This window comes from Oncorhynchus keta, chromosome 4, assembly GCF_023373465.1.
Source record: "Oncorhynchus keta strain PuntledgeMale-10-30-2019 chromosome 4, Oket_V2, whole genome shotgun sequence".
Lineage (NCBI taxonomy): Eukaryota > Metazoa > Chordata > Actinopteri > Salmoniformes > Salmonidae > Oncorhynchus > Oncorhynchus keta.
The window spans coordinates 67,552,142-67,578,166 of NC_068424.1; the positions used below are offsets into that span (position 1 = coordinate 67,552,142).

General features: G+C 42.5%; 1 protein-coding gene across 3 annotated transcripts in view; it reads right to left on the reverse strand.

Annotated features, from left to right (window-relative positions):
- LOC118381005 (protocadherin-1-like) overlaps positions 1-26,025 on the reverse strand; it is a 460,820-nt gene that overhangs the window by 71,556 nt on the left and 363,239 nt on the right. Inside the window, exon 5 of one of the 3 annotated variants that reach the window (XM_052513338.1) lies at positions 7,673-8,200. The exons of the other annotated variants lie outside the window; for them this stretch is intronic. Coding sequence (XP_052369298.1) covers positions 8,145-8,200 — 56 coding nt within the window. The 3' untranslated portion in view covers positions 7,673-8,144. Of the gene's footprint in view, positions 1-7,672; positions 8,201-26,025 lie in introns of those variants that run through there. 3 annotated transcript variants of the gene reach the window in all.

The following is a 26,025-nucleotide window of genomic DNA, read 5'->3' on the forward strand; positions in this document are numbered from 1 at the left end:
TTTTGTAGATTTATGGGGTTGTGTTCTTTTAGGTGTCTATGTCAGTCTATGGTTGCCTGGATTGGTTCGCAATCAGAGGCAGGTGTTTATCATTGTCTCTGATTGGGAACCATATTTAGGCAGCCATATTCTTTGGGTATTTTGTGGGTGATTGTTTCCTGTGTCAGTTTGTGCCACACGGGACTCTTTTCGGTTTTCACGTTTCTTGTTTTGTAGTTGTGTTCATGTTTAGTGTCTCTTATTAAAGAACCATGAACTATAACCTCCGTTTTGGTCCGCCTCTCCTTCCCAGGAAGAAAGCCATGACAGTCACAGGCATAAGTACAGTGAATGCCTTTCTTAAAAGTTATTTATTAACAAAATGCAGTGATCAATATCAGTAGTACTATAACATGAAGTAGATATCAATATCAGTAGTACTATACTATAAAGTAAAGTACATATCAATATCAGTAGTACTATACCATAAAGTAAAGTAGATATCAATATCAGTAGTACTATACCATAAAGTAGATATCAATATCACTAGTACTGTACCATGATGTAACTATGAAATCAATTCAAATCAAATTTTATTAGTCAAATGCTCCGAATACAACAGGTAGACCTTACAGTGAAATGCTTACTTACCAGCCCTTAACCAACAATGCAGTTTAAAAAATACAAATAAGAATAAGAAATTAAAGGAGCAAGTATTTAAAGTGGGGGTACCGGTACAGAGTCAATGTGTTACAGATTAGTTTGAGGTAATTGAGGTGATGTGTACATGTCGGTAGACTTATTAAAGTGACTATGCATAGATAATAACAGAGAGTAGCATCAGCGCAAAAGAGGGGGGCTTTGCAAATAGTCTGGGTAGCCATCTGATTAGATATTCAGGAGTCTTATGGCATGGGGGTAGAAGCTGTTTAGAAATCTCTTGGACCTAGACTTGGCGCTCTGGTACCACTTGTCGTGTGGTAGCAGAGAGAGCAGTTTATGACAAGGGTGCCTGGGGTCTTTGAAAATGTTTAGGGTTTTCCTCAGACACAGCCCGGTATAGATGTCCTGGATGGCAGGAATCTTGGCCCCAGTGACGTAACTGGGCCGTACGCATTACCCTCTGTAGTGCCTTGCGGTCGGAGGCCGCAAGGCACTACAGGCAGTGATGGCACTACAGGCAGTGATGCAACCAACGCTCTCGATGGTGCAGCTGTAGAACCTTTTGAGGAGCTGAGGGCCCATTCCAAATCTTTTCAGTCTTCTGAGGGGGAATAGATTCTGTCGTGCCCTCTTCACGACTGTCTTGGTGTGCTTGGACCATGTTAGTTTGTTGGTGATGTGGACACCAAGGAATTTGAAGCTCTCAACCTGCTCCACTACAGCCCCGTCGATGAGAATGGGGCGTGCTCGGTCCTGTAGTCCACAATCATCTCCTTTGTCTTGATCACATTAAGGGAAATGTTCTTGTTCAGGCACCACATGGCCAGGTCTCTCACCTCCCTATTGGCTGTCTCGTCGTTGTCTGTGATCAATATCAGTAGTACTATAGCATGAAGTAAAGTAGGCATCAGTAGTACTAATGAATAACATTAGGTAGAACAAAACCCACAATGAATAAAAATAAGAAATAAGAACAGTCCCACACGTGTTACCACTGAAAAACCCAGAATGTCCTCTCAAAGGTACAACAGGTCTTAAAACAGTGTATAGTTATAGACTTAAAACCAATGTCCATTAGAGTGGACAAAAATGAATTGTTGGGTCCCAGGCTGATAAATACTGTACACACACACACACACACACACACTTTTCTCTTCTCCTCCTAAATCACTGAGGTAAAACAACAACCTCAGAGATGTGTGTGAAAAACAGAGGAAGAAAAGGGACAGAAAAAACACGTCTTTCATCTAGTCATCGCCATCATCCGCTCAATGCCAGAATTAGAAAGTGAAAATGGAGATGCAGTATCTGTGTGCCACTGTGGTTTTCACAACCCCACCTCCCCTTCCCTCCACAGCCTCCTCCCACAGCCTCCCTCCCCCTCCACTTCCTCCAACCCCACACCCCACACCCCCTTCCCTCCACAGCCTCCTTCCACGGCCTCCCTCCCCCTCCACTTCCTCAAACACCACACCCCCTGCCCAGACCCCCACCAACCCCCTCCACAGCCTCCAACCCCCTCCCCTACCTCCAACCCCACACCCCATTTTCTCCACTGCCTCCAACCCCCTCCCCGTCCACTGCCCGCAACCCCCTCAACCCCTGAATTGGAGACTGTCATTGAAGACATGTTATTTGGGGCTAAATGAAATGTGAAATGCGGAGTGGAGAAAATAATTGTATGCTGCTTTTTTCCACCTCAATAGAAATGTCAATATCAATGAAGCCTTGGACACTCTAGATATGGATATATGCAAATCTCTCAGTAGTTTCCCCTGCCTAACATAGCAAATAAGACATTTACACATTTTCAACCCAGCCACACAAACGTGAGAAAGTAACAATTGTAAAATGTATGTCATTGGTCAATCTTCTGTGTTTGAAGGTGTAAATGTATGTCGATGGTCAATCTTCTGTGTTTGAAGGTGTAAATGTATGTCATTGGTCAATCTTCTGTGATTGAAGGTGTAAATGTATGTCATTGGTCAATCTTCTGTGTTTGGAGGTGTAAATGTATGTCGATGGTCAACCGTGTGCGTGAAGGAGCAACATGTTAAATTAAGCTTTATACGAGTGGTGTAGGCCTGGTTCGTCAAGAGAAATAAAGCACTACTTTACATGCAAATATTTTGGGAAACTCAAACCTGAGAGTGAGTTTGACTGATTTGGACTGCGGTGTTGCTAATGGGGGAGTGTGTTAAAATGAATATAATAGCAAAGTTATATGGACAGAATTGTCTCAAAGGTAGCGTAGCCGAGTGGTTAGAGTGTTGGACTAGTAACCGGAAGTTTGCGAGTTCAAACCCCCGAGCTGACAAGGTACAAATCTGTCGTTCTGCCCCTGAACAGGCAGTTAACCCACTGTTCCCAGGCCGTCATTGAAAATAAGAATGTGTTCTTAACAGACTTGCCTGGTTAAATAAAGGTAAAATAAAAAAATAAAAAAAGGTAAACTGCAAAGAAAGGTGAGAACATTTGAGTGAAAATGTATTCATACATATTGTTCAGTCATTGAGTTATAATGTCCTGAATGCAAAAGGAGAGTATGTACTGAAGTAGTGCTGAATAGGGCCTATGTTAGTATATTACTATAACTAACAAAACAAATAGAAGTGTACAGTTTAACCCAACAGAATGGTCTTGGTCAGTGTGTACCTATTGTCCATCATTACAACACATAATGTACCATTGTTAGAGATAGAGCAGAACTGTAGCCCTAGTGTGGCGCTAGGTCGGTGTGTGTGTGGGTCTGTGTTTGTGTGTGTGACAGGCTCTAACCAGAGCACTTAGCCACCCACCAGTACACTAGATTGAGCTGGTCATCACCCATGGCTGTAATGAGAGGGACCCAGCACACTTCTGCCTGGCCTTTCATTATAGACTGTGTTGATCCACTTAACTCCTTTTACTGCCCAAGTTCAACCAAACAGAGTTGGACAGGCTCACCAGTTCGGTTCTTGTCCTACCTGTACCTATTATATGCAGTGGTGCAACAGTGTTGGCTTTTAGGTGAGTCTCAAGGGAATGTCCACACACACACACACACACACACACACACACACACACACACACACACACACACACACACACACACACACACACACACACACACACACACACACACACACACACACACACACACACACCATGTCATCAAAATCAAATCAAATCAAATTATATTTGTCACATGTTACATATACAACAGGTGTAGACTTCACTGTGAAATGCTTACTTACAAGCCCTTTCCCAACAATGCACAGTTAAAAAGTAAGAACATTTGCAAGTAAAAATAGACAATAGTAACACAGTAAATAACTTTAACACGGCTATATACAAGGAGTACCGGTACCGAGTCAAGGTGCTGGGGTGCGAGGTAGTTGAAGTAATAGCTAATATGTGACTCATTTACGGAAACTAGGCGTACAGTATGTAAGTTAAATTGTACTGTTCGCTAGCTAGCGAACATTAGCTTGCTGGCTCGCTAGCTAACGTTACGTGTATGATCTGTGTAGTAATATGATTTGTATCAGAAATCTATTTGCATTGCTTGTTATAGCCTAATGTTAGCTATTAAGCTAACATTTAACCTAGTTGGTTAGCTTTAGCTACCTGCAGATTCATACTACAGCTGTGACAATCCGTTTTTAATGGTAGTAGTATGAATTGGGATTATGCCGGTTCATTGTCTTAACAAAAGACTCCACTTCGCCAGATGATTACATTACCCATCAAGTTAGCCAGGTGTGTCTGAGGGTGATTACGGCCATCTATTGCATTTCATGAACATGTCTAGACAATAGTGACCCATCCACTTAGCTAGATGTGGCGGTTATAGCATTTCTTTCACATGACCCATCAATTTAGACAAGTGTGTCTGGGAAAGCGGTCATCTAATAATTATATTATATAAGTATATATATATATATGTATTTATGAAACATTTTCATCTGGACACTTTCTGTTTTTGATATCGCTACTATTTCACTGTACGTTTACACCTTCTGTATCCTGTGTGACAAATAAATGTAGATTTGATATAGTCTGTGTTTACCAGAGATAGTAACGTGAAGAACAACATGACCTGCACCAAAGTCAGATTAGGATATAGGCCAAGGACGAGATAAAGTTTATTTTTACTTGGAGTTTTCCTTATGGTAGGCTACTACTTTGACCACTTTTACACTTGCAATCTTTGGTTGTTTACTATCTTACTCACTCTGTTTAGCACATGGCCTCATCCGATGTGGATCCTTAAAGAGATGGGTGGGGCTAAGACTTAAGAGGGTGGGAATAATGATGAATGGGTGTAGACAAATAAGAGTTCTCCAGTAGCTGTACCAAAGCATTCAAATGGGGTTAAGTTGATCAACTTTCAAAGCATAATTACTTTCCCATTGTTCCTCATCTGTGGTGTATGATATGTTCTAGCTCTGAGTCTTTATGTTATTCAGTGTAAAAAACACAATTTCACATTCTGCTACATAGGACCGAATCCATGGTTTTGGGTCACCTATGCACATGTAGGTAGGGGTAAAATTGGCTAGGCAATCAGGATAGATAACAAAGAGAGTATTTGTGTGTGTGTGTGTGTGTGTGTGTGTGTGTGTGTGTGTGTGTGTGTGTGTGCGTGTGTGTGCGTGTGTGTGTGTGTGTGTGTGTGTGTATGTATGTGTGTGTCAATATGCATACCACCTGGTATAGAGGTCCTGGATGGCAGGGAGCTCGGCCCCAGTGATGTACTGGGACAACTGCACTACCCTCTGTAGAGCCTTCCGATGCGGTGCAGTTGTCATACCAAGCAGTGATGCAGCCAGTGAAGATTCTCTCAATGGCGTAGCTGTTGAACTTGATCTTATTGGCCATGACAAATATTATCAACCTCCTGACTGTGCTGGTGTAAGAGGAACATGTTAAGTAATTGGTGATTTGGAAACAGAGGAACTGAGTCCAAATCAGAGCAAACTTGATGATGGTGTTGGAATTGTGCATGTCCAGACAGTTGTGGGTGAACAGGCGGTACAGGAGGGGACTAAGCACACGCCCCCGAGGGGCCCCCATATTGAGGGTCAGCGTGGCAGATGTGTTGTTACCTACCCTCACCACCAAGGGATGGCCAATCAGAAAGTCCAGGATCCAGTTGCAGAGGGAGGTGTTCAGTCCCAGGGTTCTGAGCAAGTCATATCAGCTTTCTAAACATCATCCTTACCAATATCATCCCACTGATTCCTCCATTGATCATGTTCATGATTATGGTCGTATAGAAGAGTTCATAGAGTAACCTGATACTACACAAGCACATTCAGCCTGTCTGCGTAAAGACCTGTTCCTGAGGTACTAGCCACCCAAGATTACACAAAACAGAAACAAGGACAGACGTTTTACTTTATTATAATAAAAGTATCTGAATACAAAGTACATTCACAGGTACTGTACTTCATACGGACTGCCCACAGACTCACCACATGGACTGCCCAGACTCACAGGGACTGACCAGACTCTAGCACCAGTTATCATACAGACACAAGAGACTAGGTTCTGCTAGATGCTCCCACTACAGTTATTGTCATTGCATTACTCGACCATCAACTATTCAAAAAACAGGAAAATCATCAGATATTAATGAATATGTCTTAAAAGGAAATGTGTCTTTACACCATTACCCCATGTCCCATAAACACACCATATACTATAATAAATACTGTTTACAATAGTTACATAAATACACATTTCTGGTCGAAAGAGGTGCAACATGGAGAACTAAGAAGCTGCTTTCCATGTAGGATTATTCTTTTGAACAAGTCTTCAGTTGACTTTCCTTCTGTATATGTTTTATTTCATGATTACATGAGCTGGTTCTGTCTAATGGAACAGAAGGACTGGTGTCAGCATGTTAGATAATGCTGCACTGGCCCACTGTGTCTGTGCAAGTGAGTTTCGGTATAGCCAGACAATCTAATTACTGAATTTAGGATTTTATACATTTTTTCCCCATTATGGAGCTGCTCTCCATTTGGGTGTGTGAATGCAGTCTGCCAGCCTGACCAAGGTCTCAGTCACAATAATGTTCTCATTTCAAAACAATTTTCACTTTCACTGCTTCTCACTTAGGAGAGGTGCTTTGAAAGGAGAGACTTGGCAGAAAGAAACTAGAAAAAAGGGAGTTGATTTGGTTGAAATGTGTCTCCTCCTCTTTGAGATTATAATGTTTCACTTGCAGGAGGTGAGGAGAGTGGACGAGGGGGATTAGAGGAGGAGGGAGAGGTGAGGAGGAAGGAGAAGGGCAATAAGAGGAGGAGTGAGAGGAGAGGGGAAGGGAAGGAGAGGGAGGTGGGGAGGAGGGGGGGGAGGAGGAGGAAGGGGATTAGAGGAAGAGGGAGAGGAGGGGGAGAGGAGGTGAGGAGGAGGGGGATTAGAGGAGGAGGGGGAGGAGAGGAGGAGGTCAGCGATTAGAGGAGGACGGAGAGGAGAAAAGGAGGGGGAGGTGAGGAGGAGGAGGGGGAGGAGAGGAGGATTGAGAGGAGAGAGGGAGGTGAGGAGGAGGGGGAGGTGGGGAGGAGTGGGAGGAGAGGAGGAGGAGGTGATGAGGAGTGGGGGGAGAGGAGGAGTGGAAGGAGAGGAGAGGAGAGGAGAGGAGAAGAGGGAGGTGAAGAGGTGGAGAGATAGGAAGGATAGGAGGGACAGATAGAAAACTCAAAGCAGGACTGATAGAAGGGAAGGTGACTGAGACTGAGAGTCTGTCAGGGGTTCACTGTCAGGTGTTAACTAACCTTATTGGCTGATCCAAAGCAATCTGTCCCTCTCTATCTGCTTATGGGAGTAGGTTTTAGGAGGGGGTCAGGGAAGGGGAGGGGTTAGCCAGCCAGGAGAAGAGAAGAGGGATGGGACCTACCTGCCAAACCCTGTCCTGATTACTCTGACTGTCAATCACAGACGATGAACAGACGGACAGTCACCAGGGGTAAGATTGACAGGGCAGAGAGGAGTGGGGCTGGTAGGATGGGTTGCCCCCAGCCACCACCCCACCCCACCCCCCAACACATGTAGTGGAACCAGTCCAAATAAGACAAAGGAGATAGCTCAGTGACCGCAAAAAGACAGCCCAAAAAATAATCCAGTTATAACGTAATGGATCCATTAGATATTGATCCGTATGAAGAAGGCCGCAGTATCCACAGAGTATGAGTTCCGTTCCAAAAATATTTAAAAAAGAAGAGAAGGGAAATCTTAGGGAGGATGACTCAACTGCCAGTCTTGTCCTCCAAAAAGACAAAAGTTCCAGTTTTTATTTGGAGTTATCAATAACTTTTGTAATAGTTTTTCTCCTTCTTTCGTTACTCCACAAAGGAGACTTGTACCAAGTTTCTATTTGACAGACATCAAGCGATAAAAGCAGTTCACGACCACAGGCAAATGATGGAAAGGAAAAGATCCTTTGAACTGCAGCAGAGAAAAAGCGAGTGCACTCAATCTTTTTGAAAATTTGAAGAAAAAAATATTGTGTCTTAAGGCAGTCTTTTTTGGCTGGCCCCCATCTCTTGATCAGCGCCCGATACTGCACCTATAAGAGGACAGATACGTCTTACCACTCACATAATGGAACGCATCACATTCCATGCAAAATTTCTCAAAAATGTGAGAATTCATTGAAAAAAAAATTGAGAAATGAATAAAAAGAAATGCACTTACTTATAAACAAAAAGGTATGCTACTTAAAACAGAATTCAGGTACAAAAAACGGTTTAAGTTAACCAATTTACGCGTCAAAAAATATCTACTTACAATACTTTACATTCTTTATGAATTGTTTCAGTTTAATGCTACCACGATACTATGCATGCCCTATAACGATCATTAAGCCTTACAGTATGTCTGGCAATAACACAAAGATAATACCTAAATAATGCAATATGCTCAAAATGACTGGTGCTGGTTAATATGAATCCCAGTACTGACATTTTGCCCATAACCCAACTTCATTCAAAGATCTAGAATAGTATTGAGTCTAAATGACAACAACGGGAGACCACTTAACCTTGCATCAATAGAAAGATTACGGTGATCAACATTCAAAACCACATGCTTTCTTGGAATAGCCCATTTGTGAAGATGGCCTTTCCATTTAAGTGGGGCTCGGGTGGCGTGGTTAAATTGGAGTGATTCAAACCCTCAAAGAAGACAAAGACCCCCACTCATTCTCAATGTAATTGGTCCAGCTAGCTTGTCCTCAGGATGCACTTATGTGAGACCAATGCTTCTGACACTTTCTCTAATCGCAGACCAATGGACCTATCCAGAGAGTAAGTCATGGCTGCGTAAATACTGCAGGCACAAACCGGTGGACTAATGTTGTGTGTGTGTTCAACTGTATGTGTACCTTGACCAATTGGGCAAATATGTATGCTGATTAATTGTTGAAATTAGTAATTTTCAAGTAATATCAACATGATAGAGTGAAAGTGTACAGGGGTAGTATCTCTTTATAACTCTGCACATCTTAATCTGGTTATATTTAGGTCAGCTGCAGCACTGTTAGGGTGTTTGCATGTGTTTGTGATTGTGTGGGCGAGACGCCACAATTTAATTCTAGGTAGGCTAAGGAAGCCAGTTCACATGCAAACACACATCCTCACACCAGCCAGGTCAGACCATATACACAGGATTTTATGTTTGTTCAGGTCCCTAAGACGTATGGAGATGCCTTCAATACCATCCACCAGGGACAACTTGATCACCTATTACCATTTTGTATGCTTGCAGCTTGGTGTTGTGGATGGCGATAGGGGAAGTATTTAAACCGCATGCTCCAGCTCAAAAGGATCACTCATTATATATATTTTTTGTTTGAACTTTATCCCAAAACGTAACCCTTACCTTAACCAGTCAGACCGAATGCCTAAACTTAACCCTTACCTTAACCAGTCAGACCAAATGCCTAAACTTAACCCTTACCTTAACCAGTCAGACCGAATGCCTAAACTTAACCCTTACCTTAACCAGTCAGACCGAATGCCTAAACTTAACCCTTACCTTAACCAGTCAGACCGAATGCCTAAACTTAACCCTTACCTTAACCAGTCAGACCGAATGCCTAAACTTAACCCTTACCTTAACCAGTCAGACCGAATGCCTAAACTTAACCCTTACCGTAACCAGTCAGACCAAATGCCTAAACTTAACCCTTACCTTAACCAGTCAGACCGAATGCCTAAACTTAACCCTTACCTTAACCAGTCAGACCAAATGCCTAAACGTAACCGTCAGGTTTTTTCTGTTTTAACCCTATCCCAAACCTTAACCCACAATTGGAATTAAGGCTTAAGTTTAGCAGTCGAAAATGTATGTTCATCCCACCCTGAAAACTGTAGTGAGACTGTGAAATCTTCTGGCTTTCACACCATCACACACACACACACACACACACACACACACACACACACACACACACACACACACACACACACACACACACACACACACACACACACACACACACACACACACACACACACACACACACACACACACACACACACACACACACACACACACACACACACACACACACACACACACACACACACACACACACACACACACACTCAAGCGGGTGGTGAAACTGTGATGGATCCACAGGGGCCAGTAGTGGCCACGCTCAATCTGTTTTTCTTATTTCTAATCACTGGGAGATGAGCCCTTCCATAATCCTGCTCCTCACCTCTAACACGACAACAGCTGTTTGGGAGAGAGGACCCAGCCACTTCCCTCCCTCTCCACCATCTCTCTCCTCTCTCTAGCATCTGGGCGTAATGAGACACACAGCCTGACGCCGTCCCCGTTTAGCGGCTCCTCTGCAGTACCTGACTCTAAAGGTTACCTCCTGCCGGGCGGGTTTGTATGACAACATCTACACTTCCATAACCTCCCATAACCCCACCAACACCTACAGATTGTGCTAGTTGTTTATCTTGCAACTGGGTCACTGTGCAGAGTCAAAGGCTCAGATACACAGAGGTAGGAGGAGGGTAAGAATCGCCAATTTTGTGTGATATGAAGACACTTTGAGATTCTGAGATTCCTGAGATTCTTTATCATTGTGGGTTCAATACAGATATATGGAAGCTGCTGACTTGGTAGGGTATATACAGTGCTTTCGGAAAGTTTTCAAACCCCATGACTTTTTCCACATTTTGTTACGTTACAGCCTTATTCCCAAATGGATTAAATTGTTTTCTCCCCTCATCAATCTACACACATAACCCATAATGACAAAGCAAAAACTGATTTTTAGATATGTTTGCAAATGTATAAAAACATACAAAATTTAAATATGACATTTACATAAGTATTCAGACCCTTTACTCAGTACTTTGTTAAAGCATATTTGGCACTGATTACAGCCTTGAGTTTTATTGGGTATGTCGGTACAAGCTTGGCACACCTGTATTTGGATTCATCAGATCAGATAATCTTGTTTCTCATGGTCTGAGAGTCTTTAGATGCCTTTTGGAAAACTCCAAGCGGGCTGTCATGTGCCTTTTATGGCTTCTGTCTGACCACACTACCATAAATGCTGATTGGTGGAGTGCTGCAGAGATGGTTGTCCTTCTGGAAGGTTCTCCCATTTCTACAAAGGAATTCTGGAGCTCTGACAGAGTGACCATCGGGTTCTTGGTCACCTCCCAGACCAAGGCCCTTCTCTCCCAATTTCTCAGTTTGGCCCGGGCAGCCAGCTCTAGGAGGAGTCTTGGGGGTTCCAAACTTCTTCCATTGTGTTTTTGGGGACCTTCAATGCTACAGAAATGTTTTGGTACCCTTTCCCAGATCTGTGCCTCGACACAATCCTATCTCGAAGCTCTACGGACAATTCCTTCGGCCTCATGGCTTGATTTTGCTCTGACATGCGCTGTCAACCTTATTTAAGCAGGTGTGTGCCTCTCAAATCATGTCCAATCAATTGAATTTACGACAGGTGGACTCCAATCAAATTGTAGAAAGATCGGAAGGATGGTCAATGGAGACAGGATGCACCAGAGCTCAATATTGAGTTTCGTAGCAAAGGGTCTGAATAGTTATGTAAATAAGGTATTTCAGTTTTATATTTTTAATAAATGTGCAAACATTTAAAAAAAATCTGTTTTCACTTTGTCGTTATGGGGTGTTGTGTATAGATTGATGAGGAAAAAAATGTATTAATCCATTTTAGAATAAGGATGTAACGTAACAAAATGTGAACAAAGTGAAATGGTCTGAATACTTTCCGAATGCACCGTACATAGATCAGGTTTGAATTTAAATTGGAGAAGCAATTTACTTCAATTCAAATTGGAGAAGTGATTTATTTCATATTTAAATTACTTCCTGAATTGAGTCTTGAATGTGAATTGACCCCCACCCAAATATAGATAAATGTATGGTCATACAAATATAACTTAGCGTCCTGTCTGCTTTCCATTCACTGAACAATAAAGTTGACTTTGTCTATCCTGATTCAGTATCCATGGCTACCTGCTTTGACTGAGCTTTCACCTCAGAATTGAGACAGCAATCAAAAACCTTGCTGAGTAGTAAACAAGAACATATTGGGCTCTAGACACAGATGTTTTGGAAAAAAATCAATCAAGTCTTCTCAGAAATGATTTGATGTAGAAATTGGGTTTGATGGAAACCCTGTGAAAATAACCCTCTGGCAATATCTAAAAATGCTCTCAAGAGTTATTACATTTGCCATTACTATGATAAAGTTATCTTGTGCCCGATCTCTCTCTCTCTCTCTCACACACACACCCACACACACCCCCACACACACACACACACACACCCACACACACACACACGCACGCACGCACGCACGCACGCACGCACGCACGCACGCACGCACACACACACACACACACACACACACACACACACACACACACACACACACACACACACTTCATTGCGTAGGCTGTAGATGACGCACACAGTTAGCACAACAAAATACATTTACAGAGAATGTCTAAGTAGTAACATACAAACAACAAAGACATGACGTTACGACACCTCAAACATCTACATACTGCTGCGATAACACTGCCAACGATGAAAAACTCTAACCCAATATCATACTGCTATAACAACTCCAACAATATCATACTGCTATAACACCTCCAACAACTACATACTGCTGCGATAACACAGCCAACGATGAAAAACTCTAACCCAATATCATACTGCTATAACAACTCCAACAATATCATACTGCTATAACACCTCCAACAACTACATACTGCTGCGATAACACTGCCAACGATGAAAAACTCTAACCCAATATCATACTGCTATAACAACTCCAACAATATCATACTGCTATAACACCTCCAACAACTACATACTGCTGCGATAACACTGCCAACGATGAAAAACTCTAACCCAATATCATACTGCTATAACAACTCCAACAATATCATACTGCTATAACACCTCCAACAATATCATACTGCTATAACTCCTCCAACAATATCATACTGCTATAACACCTCCAACAATATCATACTGCTATAACAACTCCAACAATATCATACTGCTATAACAACTCCAACAATATCATACTGCTATAACAACTCCAACAATATCATACTGCTATAACAACTCCAACAATATCATACTGCTATAACACCTCCAACAATATCATACTGCTATAACACCTCCAACAATATCATACTGCTATAACACCTCCAACAATATCATACTGCTATAACTCCTCCAACAATATCATACTGCTATAACACCTCCAACAATATCATACTGCTATAACAACTCCAACAATATCATACTGCTATAACTCCTCCAACAATATCATACTGCTCTAACACCTCCAACAATATCATACTGCTATAACACCTCCAACAATATCATACTGCTATAACACCAACAATATCATACTGCTATTACACCTCCAACAAAGACCTACTGCTATAACACCTCCAACAATATCATACTGCTATAACACCTCCAACAATATCATACTGCTATAACAACAACAATATCATACTGCTATAACACCTCCAACAATATCATACTGCTATAACCCCTCCAACAATATCATACTGCTATAACACCAACAATATCATACTGCTACATTTGCCATTACTATGATAAAGTTATCTTGTGCCCGATCTCTCTCTCTCTCTCTCACACACACCCACACACACCCCCACACACACACACACACACACCCACACACACACACGCACGCACGCACGCACGCACGCACGCACGCACGCACGCACGCACGCACGCACGCACACACACACACACACACACACACACACACACACACACACACACACACACACACACACACACACACACACACACACACACACACACACACACACTTCATTGCGTAGGCTGTAGATGACGCACACAGTTAGCACAACAAAATACATTTACAGAGAATGTCTAAGTAGTAACATACAAACAACAAAGACATGACGTTACGACACCTCAAACATCTACATACTGCTGCGATAACACTGCCAACGATGAAAAACTCTAACCCAATATCATACTGCTATAACAACTCCAACAATATCATACTGCTATAACACCTCCAACAACTACATACTGCTGCGATAACACAGCCAACGATGAAAAACTCTAACCCAATATCATACTGCTATAACAACTCCAAAAATATCATACTGCTATAACACCTCCAACAACTACATACTGCTGCGATAACACTGCCAACGATGAAAAACTCTAACCCAATATCATACTGCTATAACAACTCCAACAATATCATACTGCTATAACACCTCCAACAACTACATACTGCTGCGATAACACTGCCAACGATGAAAAACTCTAACCCAATATCATACTGCTATAACAACTCCAACAATATCATACTGCTATAACACCTCCAACAATATCATACTGCTATAACTCCTCCAACAATATCATACTGCTATAACACCTCCAACAATATCATACTGCTATAACAACTCCAACAATATCATACTGCTATAACAACTCCAACAATATCATACTGCTATAACAACTCCAACAATATCATACTGCTATAACAACTCCAACAATATCATACTGCTATAACACCTCCAACAATATCATACTGCTATAACACCTCCAACAATATCATACTGCTATAACACCTCCAACAATATCATACTGCTATAACTCCTCCAACAATATCATACTGCTATAACACCTCCAACAATATCATACTGCTATAACAACTCCAACAATATCATACTGCTATAACTCCTCCAACAATATCATACTGCTATAACAACTCCAACAATATCATACTGCTATAACACCTCCAACAATATCATACTGCTATAACACCAACAATATCATACTGCTATTACACCTCCAACAAAGACCTACTGCTATAACACCTCCAACAATATCATACTGCTATAACACCTCCAACAATATCATACTGCTATAACAACAACAATATCATACTGCTATAACACCTCCAACAATATCATACTGCTATAACCCCTCCAACAATATCATACTGCTATAACACCAACAATATCATACTGCTATAACAACAACAATATCATACTGCTACAACACCAACAATATCATACTGCTATAACACCTCCAACAATATCATACAGCTATAACACCTCCAACATTATCATACTGCTATAACACCAACAATATCATACTGCTATAACACCTCCAACAATATCATACTGCTATAACACCTCCAACAATATCATACTGCTATAACACCTCCAACAATATGATACTGCTATAACACCAACAATATCATACTGCTATAACACCTCCAACAAAGACATACTGCTATAACACCTCCAACAAAAACATACTGCTATAACACCTCCAACAAAGACATACTACTATAACACCTCCAACAAAGACATACTGCTATAACACCTCCAACAAAGACATACTGCTATAACACCTCCAACAAAGACATACTACTATAACACCTCCAACAAAGACATACTACTATAACACCTCCAACAAAGACATACTGCTATAACACCTCCAACAAAGACATACTACTATAACACCTCCAACAAAGACATACTACTATAACACCTCCAACAAAGACATACTGCTATAACACCTCCAACAAAGACATACTGCTATAACACCTCCAACAAAGACATACTACTATAACACCTCCAACAAAGACATACTGCTATAACACCTCCAACAAAGACATACTACTATAACACCTCCAATAAAGAAATACTGCTATAGCACCTCCAACAAAGACATACTACTATAGCACCTCCAACAAAGACATACTGCTATAGCACCTCCAATAAAGAAATACTGCTATAGCACCTCCAACAAAGACATACTACTATAACACCTCCAACAAAGACATACTACTATAACACCTCCAACAAAGACATACTGCTATAACACCTCCAACAAAGACATACTACTATAACACCTCCAACAAAGACATACTGCTATAACACCTCCAACAAAGACATACTGCTATAACACCTCCAACAAAGACATGCTGCTATAACACCTCCAACAAAGACATACTGCTATAACACCTCCAACAAAGACATACTACTATAACACCTCCAACAAAGACATACTACTATAACACCTCCAACAAAGACATACTGCTATAACACCTCCAACAAAGACATACTGCTATAACACCTCCAACAAAGACATACTGCTATAGCACCTCCAATAAAGACATACTGCTATAGCACCTCCAACAAAGACATACTACTATAACACCTCCAACAAAGACATACTGCTATAGCACCTCCAACAAACACATACTGCTATATCACCTCCAACAAAGACATACTACTATAACACCTCCAACAAAGACATACTGCTATAGCACCTCCAACAAAGACATACTACTATAACACCTCCAACAAAGACATACTACTATAACACCTCCAACAAAGACATACTGCTATAGCACCTCCAACAAAGACATACTACTATAACACCTCCAACAAAGACATACTGCTATAACACCTCCAACAAAGACATACTGCTATAGCACCTCCAACAAAGACATACTACTATAACACCTCCAACAAAGACATACTGCTATAGCACCTCCAACAAAGACATACTACTATAACACCTCCAACAAAGACATACTACTATAGCACCTCCAACAAAGACATACTGCTATAGCACCTCCAATAAAGAAATACTGCTATAGCACCTCCAACAAAGACATACTACTATAACACCCCAACAAAGACATACTGCTATAACACCTCCAACAAAGACATACTACTATAACACCTCCAACAAAGACATACTGCTATAACAGCTCCAACAAAGACATACTACTATAACACCTCCAACAAAGACATACTACTATAACACCTCCAACAAAGACATACTGCTATAACAGCTCCAACAAAGACATACTACTATAACACCTCCAACAAAGACATACTGCTATAACACCTCCAACAAAGACATACTACTATAACACCTCCAACAAAGACATACTGCTATAACACCTCCAACAAAGACATACTGCTATAACACCTCCAACAAAGACATACTGCTATAACACCTCCAACAAAGACATACTGCTATAACACCTTCAACAAAGACATACTGCTATAGCACCTCCAACAAAGACATACTGCTATAGCACCTCCAATAAAGAAATACTGCTATAGCACCTCCAACAACTACATACTGTTGCTATAACACCTCAAACAAAGGCATACTGCTATAGCACCTCCAACAAAGAGATACTAATATAACACACCTCCAGCAAAGACATACTGCTATAACACCTCCAACAAAGACATACTGCTATAACACCTCCAACAACGACATACTGTTGCTATAACACCTCCAACAAAGACATACTGCTATAACACCTCCAACAACTACATACTGTTGCTATAACACCTCAAACAAAGACATACTGCTATAACACCTCCAACAACGACATACTGTTGCTATAACACCTCCAACAAAGACATACTGCTATAACACCTCCAACAACTACATACTGTTGCTATAACACCTCAAACAAAGACATACTACTATAACACCTCAAACAAAGGCATACTGCTATAGCACCTCCAACAAAGAGATACTAATATAACACACCTCCAGCAAAGACATACTGCTATAACACCTCCAACAAAGACATACTGCTATAACACCTCCAACAAAGACATACTGCTATAACACCTCCAACAAAGACATACTGCTATAACACCTCCAACAAAGACATACTACTATAACACCTCCAACAAAGAGATACTAATATAACACACCTCCAGCAAAGACATACTGCTATAACACCTCCAACAAAGACATACTGCTATAACACCTCCAACAACTACATACTGTTGCTATAACACCTCCAACAAAGACATACTACTATAACACCTCCAACAAAGACATACTACTATAACACCTCCAACAAAGACATACTACTATAACACCTCCAACAACTACATACTGTTGCTATAACACCTCAAACAAAGACATACTGCTATAGCACCTCCAACAAAAAGATACTAATATAACACACCTCCAGCAAAGACATACTGCTATAACACCTCCAACAAAGACATACTGCTATAACACCTCCAACAAAGACATACTACTATAACACCTCCAACAAAGACATACTGCTATAACACCTCCAACAAAGACATACTACTATAACACCTCCAACAAAGACATACTACTATAACACCTCCAACAAAGACATACTACTATAACACCTCCAACAAAGACATACTGCTATAACACCTCCAACAAAGACATACTGCTATAGCACCTCCAATAAAGACATACTGCTATAGCACCTCCAACAAAGACATACTACTATAACACCTCCAACAAAGACATACTGCTATAGCACCTCCAACAAAGACATACTGCTATAGCACCTCCAACAAAGACATACTACTATAACACCTCCAACAAAGACATACTGCTATAGCACCTCCAACAAAGACATACTACTATAACACCTCCAACAAAGACATACTACTATAACACCTCCAACAAAGACATACTGCTATAACACCTCCAACAAAGACATACTACTATAACACCTCCAACAAAGACATACTGCTATAACAGCTCCAACAAAGACATACTACTATAACACCTCCAACAAAGACATACTGCTATAACACCTCCAACAAAGACATACTGCTATAGCACCTCCAACAAAGACATACTTCTATAACACCTCCAACAAAGACATACTACTATAGCACCTCCAACAAAGACATACTGCTATAGCACCTCCAATAAAGAAATACTGCTATAGCACCTCCAACAAAGACATACTACTATAACACCTCCAACAAAGACATACTGCTATAACACCTCCAACAAAGACATACTACTATAACACCTCCAACAAAGACATACTGCTATAACAGCTCCAACAAAGACATACTACTATAACACCTCCAACAAAGACATACTGCTATAACACCTCCAACAAAGACATGCTGCTATAGCACCTCCAACAAAGACATACTGCTATAACACCTCCAACAAAGACATACTGCTATAACACCTCCAACAAAGACATACTGCTATAACACCTCCGACAAAGACATACTACTATAACACCTCCAACAAAGACATACTGCTATAACACCTCCAACAAAGACATACTACTATAACACCTCCAACAAAGACATACTGCTATAACACCTCCAACAAAGACATACTGCTATAGCACCTCCAACAAAGACATACTGCTATAGCACCTCCAATAAAGAAATACTGCTATAGCACCTCCAACAACTACATACTGTTGCTATAACACCTCAAACAAAGGCATACTGCTATAGCACCTCCAACAAAGAGATACTAATATAACACACCTCCAGCAAAGACATACTGCTATAACACCTCCAACAAAGACATACTGCTATAACACCTCCAACAAAGACATACTGCTATAACACCTCCAACAAAGACATACTGCTATAACACCTCCAACAACTACATACTGTTGCTATAACACCTCAAACAAAGACATACTGCTATAACACCTCCAACAACGACATACTGTTGCTATAACACCTCCAACAAAGACATACTGCTATAACACCTCCAACAACTACATACTGTTGCTATAACACCTCAAACAAAGACATACTACTATAACACCTCAAACAAAGGCATACTGCTATAGCACCTCCAACAAAGAGATACTAATATAACACACCTCCAGCAAAGACATACTGCTATAACACCTCCAACAAAGACATACTGCTATAACACCTCCAACAAAGACATACTGCTATAACACCTCCAACAAAGACATACTGCTATAACACCTCCAACAAAGACATACTACTATAACACCTCCAACAAAGAGATACTAATATAACACACCTCCAGCAAAGACATACTGCTATAACACCTCCAACAAAGACATACTGCTATAACACCTCCAACAACTACATACTGTTGCTATAACACCTCCAACAAAGACATACTACTATAACACCTCCAACAAAGACATACTACTATAACACCTCCAACAAAGACATACTACTATAACACCTCCAACAACTACATACTGTTGCTATAACACCTCAAACAAAGGCATACTGCTATAGCACCTCCAACAAAGAGATACTAATATAACACACCTCCAGCAAAGACATACTGCTATAACACCTCCAACAAAGACATACTGCTATAACACCTCAAACAAAGACATACTGCTATAACACCTCCAACAAAGACATACTGCTATAACTCTCCAATGACTACATACTGTTGCTATAACACCTCAAACAAAGACATACTGCTATAACACCTCCAACAAAGACATACTGCTATAACACCTCCAACAAAGACATACTGCTATAACTCTCCAATGACTACATACTGTTGCTATAACACCTCAAACAAAGACATACTGCTATAACACCTCCAACAAAGACATACTGCTATAACACCTCCAACAAAGACATACTGCTATAACACCTCCAACAAAGACATACTGCTATAACACCTCCAACAAAGACATACTGCTATAACACCTCCAACAAAGACATACTGCTATAACACCTCCAACAACGACATACTGCTATAACTCTCCAATGACTACATACTGTTGCTATAACACCTCAAAAAAAGACATACTACTATAGCACCTCCAACAAAGAGATACTAATATAACACACCTCCAACAAAGACACACTGCTATAACACCTCCAACAACTACATACTGCTATAACACCTCCAACAAAGACATACTGCTATAACACCTCCAACAACTACATACTGCTATAACACCTCCAACAAAGACATACTGCTATAACACCTCCAACAAAGACATACTGCTATAACACCTCCAACAAAGACATACTGCTATAACACCTCCAACAAAGACATACTGCTATAACACCTCCAACAAAGACACACTGCTATAACACCTCCAACAACTACATACTGCTATAACACCTCCAACAAAGACATACTGCTATAACACCTCCAACAAAGACATACTGCTATAACACCTCCAACAAAGACATACTACTATAACACCTCCAACAACGACATACTGCTATAACACCTCCAACAAAGACATACTGCTATAACACGTCAAACAAAGTGTCACGACTTCTTCACAAAACTGGACCTGGGGAGCGCGTATAATCTGGTACGTATCCAGGGAGGAGATGAGTGGAAAACCGCATTTAGTACTACGTCTGGTCATTATGAGTACCGCATCATGCCATACGGGTTGAAGAATGCTCCAGCCGTTTTCCAATCCTTCGTAGATGAGATTCTCCGAGACCTGCTCGGGCAGGGAGTGGTAGTGTACATTGATGACATCTTGATCTATTCTGCCACAAGCGCGGAGCATGTGTCTCTGGTGCGTAAGGTACTTGGGCAACTACTGGAGCATGACCTGTATTGCAAGGCGGAGAAATGTGAGTTTTTTAAACAGTCCGTTTCCTTCCTGGGGTATCGTATTTCCACCTCCGGGGTGGTGATGGAGGATGATCGCGTTACAGCCATGCGTAATTGGCCGACTCCGACCACGGTGAAAGAAGTGCAGCATTTTTTTAGGGTTTGCCCATTACTACCGGTGGTTTATCCGGGGTTTTGGTCAGGTGGCTGCTCCCATCACCTCACTGCTGAAGGGAGGACCGGTGCGCTTAAGGCGGGCAGAGCTTTCAGTCGTCTGAAGGAGCTGTTCACCAATGCGCCCGTGTTGGTGCATCCGGACCCCTCTTTAGCGTTCATAGTGGAAGTGGATGCGTCCGAGGCTGGGGTTGGAGCCATGCTGTCCCAACGCTCGGGTGTGCCATCCAAACTCCGCCCGTGTGCTTTCTTTTCGAGCAAGCTCAGCCCAGCGGAGCGAAACTATGATGTGGGGGACCGGGAGTTGTTAGCTGTAGTCAAGGCTCTGAAGGTGTGGAGACATTGGCTTGAGGGGGCTAAATACCCTTTTCTCATCTGGACTGACCATCGTAATCTCGAGTACATCCGGGAAGCTAAGAGACTAAATCCACGTCAGGCTAGATGGGCCATGTTTTTTACTAGGTTCCAGTTTACCCTCACATATCGGCCAGGCCCCCAAAACACCAAAGCTGACGCACTGTCTCGCCTCTATGATACAGAGGAACGGTCAGTAGAGCCAACTCCCATCATTCCACCGTCATGTCTTGTGGCACCGGTGGTATGGGAGGTAGATGCTGAGATAGAGCCGGCTCCTCCTAACTGTCCAGTAGGGACCAAGTACGTGCCGCGGGTGGTCCGGGACAAGCTGATTAGGTGGGCTCATACTCTTCCCTCCTCGGTCATCCTGGTATCAAGAGGACAGTGCAGAGTCTGAGAGGGAGATACTGGTGGCCCACACTGGCTAAAGACGTGAGATTTTATGTCTCCTCCTGCTCAGTGTGTGCTCAGAGCAAGGCTCCTCGGCACCTACCTAGAGGGAAATTACAACCCCTCCCTGTTCCACAACGGCTGTGGACACATTTATCGGTGGATTTTCTTACCGACCTTCCCCCGTCCCAGTGAAGTACTACGATCCTGGTCGTTGTGGATCGGTTTTCTAAGTACTGTCGTCTTATTCCGTTGCCCGGTCTTCCTACGGCCCTGCAGACTGCTGAGGCTCTGTTTACCCATGTCTTCCGGCACTATGGGGTGCCTGAGGACATCGTCTCTGATCGGGGTCCCCAATTCACGTCCAGAGTGTGGAGGGCGTTTATGGAGAGACTGGGGGTCTCGGTTAGCTTAACCTCAGGTTTTCACCCCGAGAGTAATGGGCAGGTGGAGCGCGTTAACCAGGATGTGGGCAGGTTTCTGCGGTCCTACTGTCGGGACCGGCCTGGTGAGTGGGCAAGTTATGTTCCATGGGCCGAGGTGTGTTATAGGTTACAACTTCCTAGGTATTACCGTATTAACCCCTCGTTTCATGTGTCTCTCCTCAGGCCGGTGGTGGCTGGTCCCCTGCAAGAAGGTGAGGTGTCTGAGGTCCCTCCGCCCCCTCTGGACATCGATGGGCCCCCGGCATATACAGTTCGAGGCATTCTGGATTCTAGACGCCGGGTGGGGGGCCTACAGTACCTCGTGGACTGAGAGGGGTACGGCCCGGAGGAGAGATGCTGGGTTCCGGTGAGGGACATTTTGGACCCTTCTCTCCTGATAGAATTCCGCCGCCTCCACCCGGATCGCCTAGCACCTCGTCCTCCGGGTCGTCCTCGAGAACGGTGGCGGCGCGCTGCGGGAGCCGCACGTCAGGGGGGGGGGTACTGTCACGACTTCCACCGAGGTTGGCTCTCCTGCCCGTTCAGGCGGTGCTCGGCGGTCGTCGTCCGTCCTATTAGCCACTACCGTTCCCTTTTCGTGTATCTGTTGGTTTTGTCTGATTGTTTTGACCTGTGTGTTAGTTAATTAGTATCTGTATATAATGTAGGTTGTCCCTCCCTTGTTTTGTGCGGGATTGTTTGTTTTGGCATTTCGTTTCGTCTGTCAGTGTTTTTGTGTTTATTTATTCTCCGGTTTGTCTGTTATCCTGTTTTGGATAATTTCACCCTGTTTGCATTTTGGGTTGTCCGTGTTTATTTTTGTTCACCGGAGAATAAACTACTTATCACTATTTGCTCTCTGCGCCTGATTCCACCCACCTTGACTAGACGTTACACAAAGGCATACTGCTATAACAACTCCAACAACAACATGCTGCTGCTATATCACCTCCAAGAATGATGCATAATGTAAGTCACAAAAATAGTTTCCTTTTCAAAATTATGATGAATTATAAAGTTTAGATTAAAATGTATCCCAATACACTCTGTGAACAAAATATGTTGACACCCATCAAATTAGTCAATTTGACTATTTCAGCCACACCCGTTGCTGAAAGGTGTATATATTTGAGCACACAGCCATGCAATCTCCATAGACAAACAGTGTTAGTAGAATGGCCCGTACTGAAGAGCTCAGTGACATTCACTGTGGCACCGTCATAGGATCTCCAACAAGTCAGTTCGTCAGATTTCTGTCCTGCTAGAGCTGCCCCGGTCAATTGTAAGTGCTGTTATTGTGATGTGAAAACGTCTAGGTGACACAACGGCTCAGCTACGAAGAGGTAGGCCACACAAGCTCACAGTACGAGACCGCGAGTGCTGAAGCTCATAACGGGTAAATATCGTCTGTTCTCGGTTGCAACAGTCACTGCCCAGTTCCAAACTGCCTCTGGAAGCAACGTCGGAATAATAACTGGTCGTCGGGAGCTTCATGAAATGGGTTTCCGTGGCCGAGCAGCCGCACACAAGCATGAGATCACCATGTGTAACGCCAAGCATCTGCTGGAGTGGTGTAAAGCTTGCTGCCATTGGACTCTGGAGCAGTGGATCACGCTTCACCATCTGGCAGTCTAAAAGACAAATCTGGCTTTGGCGGATGCCAGGAGAACGCTACCTGCCCTAATGAATAGTGCCAACTCCAAAGTTTGGTTCGGTCGAGGCCCCTTAGTTCCAGTGAAGGGAAGTCTTAATACTAGACGATACAATGACATTCTAGACAATTCTGTGGTTCCATCTTTCTGTCAACATGTATTTTTTTATCTATATATATTATTTTTTACCTTTATTTCATTTGGGGAAGGCCCTTCCCAAAGGGCCTTCCTGGTGTGGAAGAACGTGCCTGGCCTGCACAGAGCCCTGACCTCAAACCCCATCGACAATCTTTGGGATGAATTGGAACACCGACTGCTAGCCAGGCCTAATCACCTAAATTCAGTGCCCAACCTCACTAATGCTCTTGTGTAGTCCCCACATCAATGTTCCAACATATAATGGAAAGTCTTCCCAGAAGAGTACAAGCTGTTATAGCAGCAAAAGGGGGAGCAACTCCATATTAATGCCCATGATTTTGGAATGAGACGTTTGACGAGCATGTGTCCACATACATTTGCCCATGTAGTGTAGATAAACAGATTACTCTAGATAGCTCTATGTCTACCAAGTGGAGCTGTACACTGTAGCAATTGTCCTTGTCTTGGCCAACAGTGGATCTAAACGGTGGTACACCTCCAGGGGTATCTGTCTGTGGTACACCTCCAGGGGTATCAGTCTGTGGCACACATCCATGGGTATCAGTCGGTGGTACACCTCCAGGGGTATCAGTCTGTGGTATACCTCCAGGGGTATCAGTCTGTGGCACACCTCCAGGGGTATCAGTCTGTCGTACACCTCCAGGGGTATCAGTCTGTGGTATACCTCCAGGGGTATCAGCGTGGGGACAATAAAAGGCTTTTGGCTGTAAAGCCAGAGCCAGGCAAGAGGCGACAACTATAACATCAACAACACTGGACAACAGACAGCGAGCTGTCAGAAGCCTCAACGTTTGTTATCGACAACACATTCGCCGCCATCAAATGGTGGCGAGCCACAGCACTACATGCTTAACTCAATAATCCTGCCATGTTTCTAAAAGGCAAAGGTATCAGGGAAGAGAAAAGGAAGGATTCACATGCCTGTCGGTGTCTCCATGGCAAGTTGATTGCTACCCAGTCAAGCTCGAGTTTCCGGCGCATTCAAGATATCAATTTATCTTATGTTAGCTCTTGAAATGATCTGCTGAGGACAGTGTGCATTTACATAAACATCTCTCAACACACTATCCCAAGTGCTTTAATACCTACAAAAGAAAAGGAGAAGGAAAACCAAAGATGGTCAGGTTATTTCACAGTGTACATTGTGTTTCCTAGCGTGGTTCAATAGCACGGAGAAGCGGATGAAGTGCCTCTCCTGTATTTTCATATCAGTTTGTTGTTTGCCTTGACAAAGAAAGACCCTATGCTAAGTGAAGCGAACCAATGCTTTGAGAACCACCGCTCACTGTTAATATCGAGAC